Genomic DNA, 6881 nt, shown 5'->3' with positions numbered 1-6881 from the left:
GAAAGATCCATGAAAGCCAGTTTTTCACCCAGCAGAACCTTGGCTCTTCGTCTCGCGATGTCAGCCTTCACCTCCTTCTCCTTCTTCCACTTCTCCTCGAGTTTGACCAGAGTTCTGCGCCTTGCGATCTCCAGGAGAGTCTCTGCCTCATCCGTCTGCGCTTTGTACTCTTGCATGTAGCTAAGCTCTTTCGTTTTCTTGTCGGACTTGCGCTCCTGATTCTTCTTGGTGCCCTTCATTGTGTGTGTGCTTGCTGCGCCGGGTATTGTGTTGGTGTGGTTCTAGACTTATCGTTGAAATCAGCATACACAGTGAGTGCCTTTTTTCCTGCACGGTATATTTTCAGGCTAACCTGTTTCCTTTAAAACTGCGCTAGAAGTTTAAAGTTCCTTGAGCTTCGGAATGTTTTGTAGTCCACCTTGGCAGAGCAAATGGCTTTCAGCTGTTCGCTCCACAAACTAAAGCAAGATGGTCTGGGTTTTGTGTAGCAGATTCCGTCTGAAGCCAATGCTTTGCTTTAGAGTACAGCAATCATTTCCGCTATCAGTGTCTGCGCAACAGATCGTGTTCGGCCGTTCAGACTAAACGAAATAACTATAACAGAACACCAAGGATAATGGACAAAGAACACAAACTCACAAGACGGCACGAACAGTGAAGAAGAGAGTGACGTAATTTTGAATCGTTCCCGTCATCTCTGAGAAACGACGTCAAAAGCAATATTCCATTTTGAACGTGTAGTCTCTGCTGCAAGCTAGCTATGTTTGTAAAATGCTTACACGCATGGTGTGTGTGTGTGTGTGTGTGTGTGTGTGTGTGTGTGTGCGTGTGTGTGTGTGTGTGCATGCATGTGTGTGTGTGATTTTGCGTGTGCGTGCGTGTATGTGTGCTAACACATCTTTGCCTGTCGCGTGTTTTCACTCACTCCCCTGCGTGTGTGCATATGTGTGTCTTGGTGTACGTGCGGCGCGCGCGCGCGCGCGTGTGTGTGTGTGTGTGTGTGTGTGTGTGTGTGTGTGTGTGTGTGTGTGTGTGTGTGTACACGAAGACAAAGGAGGACATGTGAACTGACAAACAGAACATACCCATCAGGTTATCATGATAGTTTATTGAACAAAGTAGAGGCAAGTTTCAATCCAGGACAAAGTATCGCACAAAAATCGTATTTAGGTATCCAAGCTACGCTAAGACAACAAAACAAAATTAATGAAAAAAACCTTCAGTTTCAGTGAATCTGGCAATGCAAATGCCGATACTCAGTATTTACAACAGAAAAAAGACGAAGTCAAATAAAGAATAAAACAAATGCCTACGTTTTCAGTGAAAGAAAGATTAGCGAACGACGAAGAAGAAGAAGTAAAAGAAAGTTCCGACAAAATCGTTATTGGAGGAAAACAATTCAATGAATTTTGGCCTACTGTTTAAAAGAAAACGTGAGTTTACAAATTTGAGGCGAAACTGTATACTCGCAGTACGCAGTACACCTACGAGCTCAGGTGAGGTCTTTCAGCCACCAGCTCTGCTATGCGTCATGTCACAGTGGCCGTTGGAAAGATATTCCCGGTTCTTCTATTGAGCTCAAACTTGAGGGCTGTTCTTGATTACTTGATCAAAGAGCGAGATTGTCGAAATCCTTCTTCTCCGTTCTCAAGTATAGGGCGAAGTCGTTCTGCGGCGAGTACGTTGTAGCCCTGGGAAAATACTCCCGTTTTTGTGTGTTATAGTCTATCTACCTTGGCTAAATATTCAAAGGGCAAGATCGTCGAAGTCCTTCCTCTCCTCCCTCACGTAGTGGAAGGGTGAAACGATGAGGTCGTTTTGCGGCTGGTACTTGTAGTCCTGCGGGGCATCACGATGGTAGATGATGTCCTGAGGACATCGAATTTAGCAGGGCCGCAGTGTGATACCAACATTGGTAGAGTTTGGGACAAAACGAGGGTATGCTTTATACGGCTTTTGCTCCCTTCTCAAGCTTTTAAACTTCGTAAACTGAAGAACTGCTTGATCAAAGGGGGAGCATATTCCCTCTCAATTCCTCTCTTGAGATCCGCGTCTGATCCTACGAGTTTTCTTGACTCTTGGATCATAGGGCCAGATCGTCGAAGTCTCTCCTCTCCTTCCTGATGTAGAGGAAGCGTGGGCTGTAGAGTTTTTCGTTCGGCCAGTACTTGTAGTTCCGCTCAGCATGTTGGCGGAAGATGTTGTCGGGCCAGCGGGGGTTCTTGCCGTAGTTCTTGTACGTTCCTTTGCTCAGGCAGCCGGGCCAGCGATCCCCGAGGCTCTCCTCCACCAGTTGAAGGAAGGGCTTCTCCTGGATCAGCTTGGCCTTGGTGGGCGACCAGATGAAGGGCAAGGTCGTGCAGTCGTCTGCGGGTTTGAGATCTCCTCTCATCCGACCGCCGCCGCTTTGAGCTTGTTCGCCCTTGGCACGTTGTTCTGCTACGTACCTGTCGGCCTGAAATGATCATCATCGTTATCATCATCATCATTATCATCAAAGATATGAGGGTACATGTGTAGAGCTAATCTAAAAAGCTCTATCATCACCATCATCATCATCATCATCAGCAGCAGCAGCAGCAGCAGCAGCAGCAGCAGCAGCAGCAGCAGCAGCAGCAGCAGCAAAGATATGAGGGTACATGTGTAGAACTAATCTCAAAAGCTCTATCATCATCATCATCATCGTCATCATCATCATCATCAAAGATATGAGGGTACATGTGTGAAGCTAATCCTAATAGCTCAGAGCGACTTTTAAATTCACAAAACAAATACAATCATTGAATGCATGTGTTCTGCGCGAACTTAGAATCCGGTTTCATTCTAGAATGGACCGGGTCCAGGTTGGAATTCTAACCCTGCGCAAGTACAGGGGTGCCATTCTAGAATGAAACCCTTGTTGCTGGTCCATTCTAGAATCGGCCGTGCGCAAGGTTGGAATTTGGGTCCAAGTTGGAATAGTCATTTCAGTTAGACTATCACACAGCCAAAGCCACAAATGTGGATTTTCTGTTTGTTTTTGTTTTTTGTGTGTTTGGTTGGGTGTTTTTTTCGGGTTTTTTACACTTTACTCAAAGACATCGTGAATTGGGATTGTGATGTTCTGAAAGGGATTACGATTTTGAGAGACACTCAGCACTGATCGCTACGAACGGAAATTTCCGGACTGACAGTGTTTTGCCGATCTCGCTTGTAACTTTTAATCTTATTCATATACATGAAGTTGGTCTTCTGAATTGTGAAGATAAAGTCTTTAGCTTTGTATCGATATATAATATGACTATATAGTTTGAGCGAGGGAAAGGCTTTTTTTTTTTTTTTAAAACTAGCTTTAACGTTCTATGAGGCGCATCATCCCATAACTGGCGTTTGTATTTCGACATAAGGTCTTGTGGCATCTAATCATCGATTTCATTCTTTCATTTGATTCATTTGTGAACGCTGAGCTTCGAGTATTTATGCTTTTCAGGGAAATTTTTTGAAAATTCTGACTTTCCACAGTTATTACGGAAAATCAAGCTTGTCAATCAAGATGCTGTGAATTGGAATGTCATTACTAATCATTAGTTGACCTCTGGCTCAAGTGGTGTCATCTTGCTACACGGTTGAATTGCAATTCGTCAATCTCTGCCGTCACTGGGCACTGAGAACGTCAGGAGCCTGTATTTTTTTCAAGGGCAATTAGAGGTTATTTGAAAGTATGACATGGTATAATGTTGTGATTTTGGAGAGAAAAATTAATTGACTGTCATTGCAATGAGGCTTGGTCAGAAATAAAGGGTATTCACTGATTTTAAGCTACAATTCAGTTGCTTGGAAATGACAGACCTCCAATCCATTTGTAAATCAAGTGAACTCTCTTGAATGATTGGTACTTCCTCTACAAATAAATGTGCACCAGGATATAATTCTTGGAACTTTGTTCTTTTGTGTAGTAGTAATGCAGGGTTGTAGGAGTTTGAAACGTGGGCATATCACAGTTTGGAAGGTAGGAATTCTGATACAGTGATAGATTAAATAACAAGAAGGGCAAAGCCCATACGACTCACATGCTTTACACATTTTTCCTACCAAAATACATGTGACCTTGACCCAAGGTCAAGGTCATCCAAGGTCATGCAACACAAAGCTGTTAATTCAAGACATAGGAAGTACAATGGTGCTTATTGGCTCTTTCTACCATGAGATATGGTCACTTTTAGTGGTTCACTACCTTATTTTGGTCACATTTCATAAGGGTCAAAGTGACCTTGACCTTGATCATATGTGACCAAATGTGTCTCGTGATGAAAGCATAACATGTGCCCCACATAATTTTTAAGTTTGAAACAGTTATCTTCCATAGTTCAGGGTCAAGGTCACTTCAAAATATGTATACAATCCAACTTTGAAGAGCTCCTGTGACCTTGACCTTGAAGCAAGGTAAACCAAACTGGTATCAAAAGATGGGGCTTACTTTGCCCTATATATCATATATAGGTGAGGTATTCAATCTCAAAAACTACAGAGAAAATGGGAAAAATGTGAAAAATAGCTGTTTTTTAGGCAACATTTATGGCCCCTGCGACCTTGACCTTGAAGCAAGGTCAAGATGCTATGTATGTTTTTTGGGGCCTTGTCATCATACACCATCTTGCCAAATTTGGTACTGATAGACTGAATAGTGTCCAAGAAATATCCAACGTTAAAGTTTTCCGGACGGACGGACGGACGGACGTCCGGACGGACGGACGGACGGACGGACGGACGACTCGGGTGAGTACATAGACTCACTTTTGCTTCGCATGTGAGTCAAAAACTGTCAAACTTTTAGGCATGGAATTCCCCTTTGAGAGTATTTGTTGTGGTAGTACTACTACTATGAATTGCTTTCAATGTTTTCCCATAATATTATAAAACCAGACAAAAGTTGTTGTTGATTTCTGTTTTTGTTAATGTCAACTTTTTTTTAAACCTGTGACAACAGCTCTATAACTCACTCTGTCCTTCTGTTGGTCTGTCTGTCGGTTAGTCGGTCTGACCGTCTGTCTGTCTGTCTGTCAAAAAATTGTCAAAAAACCGGACATTTCCGAGAGGGAGACAGCGCTGACATTGCAAGCGGCCGCAACCGGCTCTCATCACAAAAACAACTGCCCTGCAAACATTACCGCCCTGGTAGTCCCCCTTGCTATGGTCTGCCTTTGTTTATTGCGTACTCAGGAGTGTCAACTTTCTTGACATGACATGACATCGCAAGATCGCCAAAGGATTTTTTTCAGGGGTAGACAAATCAGCCCCATTTTATCAAAGGGAAGGTGCAGGTGGAGATAATTCAAGGGAAGACAACTCTGTCTTACCTACAAACATTACGGCCCCCCGGCGACTGGTGAATCCGGTTTCATTCTAGAATGGCACCCCTGTACTTGCGCAGGGTTAGAATTCCAACCTGGACCCGGTCCATTCTAGAATGAAACCGGATTCTAAGAACGCGCAGAACACATGCAAAAGAACACATAATTATAACTGAACAATTCTCAATGCGTAAAGCTTACACCAGGGAATTCCTTCTAAATGAAGTGATAACTTACAACAACAAAGCAAACCCGTGACTGACGTTAACTGTGTGTGCCTAATATTGCGCGTACTAATAAACACACAGATACAGATTAACACCCAACCCCTTCATCTCGGCCCCCTTACCCCCCCCCCCCCCCTCCCCCAACGCCTCGAAACCTCCCCCAACACACACCTGCACGCGCATTTTGCTCCAGTGATCGGTGTTGCCTTTGTAGATCTTGTGTGGGTCAGTGTACGCGGACTTCCAGAAGGTCAAGTCAGTTTTGACGGCTTGGTGGGGGAAGAGGTTTTTCTTCCAGAATTTTTCCTCCCTACGCCGAACTCTTCGCCTTATTCTTGCGATCTCTCTGTTCACTTTCTCGGTCTCTTCCCTCGTAGGCCGCGTCGGCATTTTAGCGGATGTTTTGGTGAACTAGTGAAGAAATGGTCCTCTTGCTAAGCAAAAAAGAAGAAAAAAGAAACCGAAGAAACTAAAATGCCAAGAAAGAAAACGAAACGGAACTGAACTTGTTAGACGAACGGAAATGACGTAAATGTCCAATGACGTCGTTCAGTGGGGCAGAGAGAGTGAACTTTTTACGTCACGACATTAATTAATTGATTAAAAGAGACAGACCTATGTTACAATCTATGTCGCATGTGTGTGTGTGTGTGTGTGTGTGTGTGTGTGTGTGGTTGTGAGTGTGTGGTTGTGTGTGTGTGTGTGTGTTTATGTGTGTGTGTGTGTGTGTGTGTGTGTGCCAGCGACTGAGCGAGTCTGTCTGTGCGTGCTCTCATGGACTTGTATTTAGGGGAAGGTCGCCTAATATGGACCACTTTTTGTTTTATTATAATACGTAGTTTGCTTTCTTGCTGAAGAAGTTTCATGTTGAGCTTGCTAGTCGGCCGACCCCTTTCTCACCCTAAAGGCAGTCTGGTAGGCCTACCACAATTTTCACTCCAGAGGCAGTCTGGTACCACAATTTTCACTCCAGAGGCAGTCTGGTACCACAATTCTCACTCTTGCGGCAGTCTGGTACCACAATTCTCATTCTAGCGGCAGTCTTGTGCCACATTTCTCACTCTAAAGGCGGTCTGGTACCGGTGCCACAATTATCACTCTAGCGGCAGTCTGGCGTCGCCATTTTCACTCTGGCACAATCACTCTCATTCTAGTACCACCACTATCACTCTGGCATCGGTCTGGCAACACAACTCTGGCACTTCACTCTCACTCCGGCACCATCATTCTCAGACACATACCAGAGACCGTAGAGTACGCACTCTGTGTACAGTAACTCTACAGTCTCTGCACACACATCGACAGATAAAGATCGCTTTGAGAG

General features: G+C 44.3%; 1 protein-coding gene across 1 annotated transcript; it reads right to left on the bottom strand.

Moving 5' to 3' along the window:
* Nucleotides 1–1088: 1088 nt before the first annotated feature.
* Nucleotides 1089–6075, bottom strand: LOC138953062 (uncharacterized). Its single transcript, XM_070324835.1, has 2 exons — nucleotides 5729–6075; nucleotides 1089–2455 (listed from the first exon to the last, which is right to left on the bottom strand). The coding sequence occupies exons 1-2, from the start codon at nucleotides 5945–5947 to the stop codon at nucleotides 2084–2086; spliced, it is 591 nt and encodes a 196-aa protein (XP_070180936.1). The 5' UTR covers nucleotides 5948–6075; the 3' UTR covers nucleotides 1089–2083.
* Between the last annotated feature and the right edge of the window lie 806 nt (nucleotides 6076–6881).

This window comes from Littorina saxatilis, linkage group LG17, assembly GCF_037325665.1.
Source record: "Littorina saxatilis isolate snail1 linkage group LG17, US_GU_Lsax_2.0, whole genome shotgun sequence".
Taxonomy (NCBI): domain Eukaryota; kingdom Metazoa; phylum Mollusca; class Gastropoda; order Littorinimorpha; family Littorinidae; genus Littorina; species Littorina saxatilis.
Note: the sequence above shows the minus strand (reverse complement) of the source record. Positions and strands in the feature narration are given on the sequence as shown.

Excerpts from the sequence above, each read along its gene's own strand:
- LOC138953062 (XM_070324835.1), bottom strand. The coding sequence starts at position 5,947 with ATGCCGACGCGGCCTACGAGGGAAGAGACCGAGAAAGTGAACAGAGAG. Across the intron at positions 2,456-5,728 it reads GGAGCAAAATGCGCGTGCAG|GCCGACAGGTACGTAGCAGA; the intron begins GTGTGTGTTGGG and ends TGATCATTTCAG.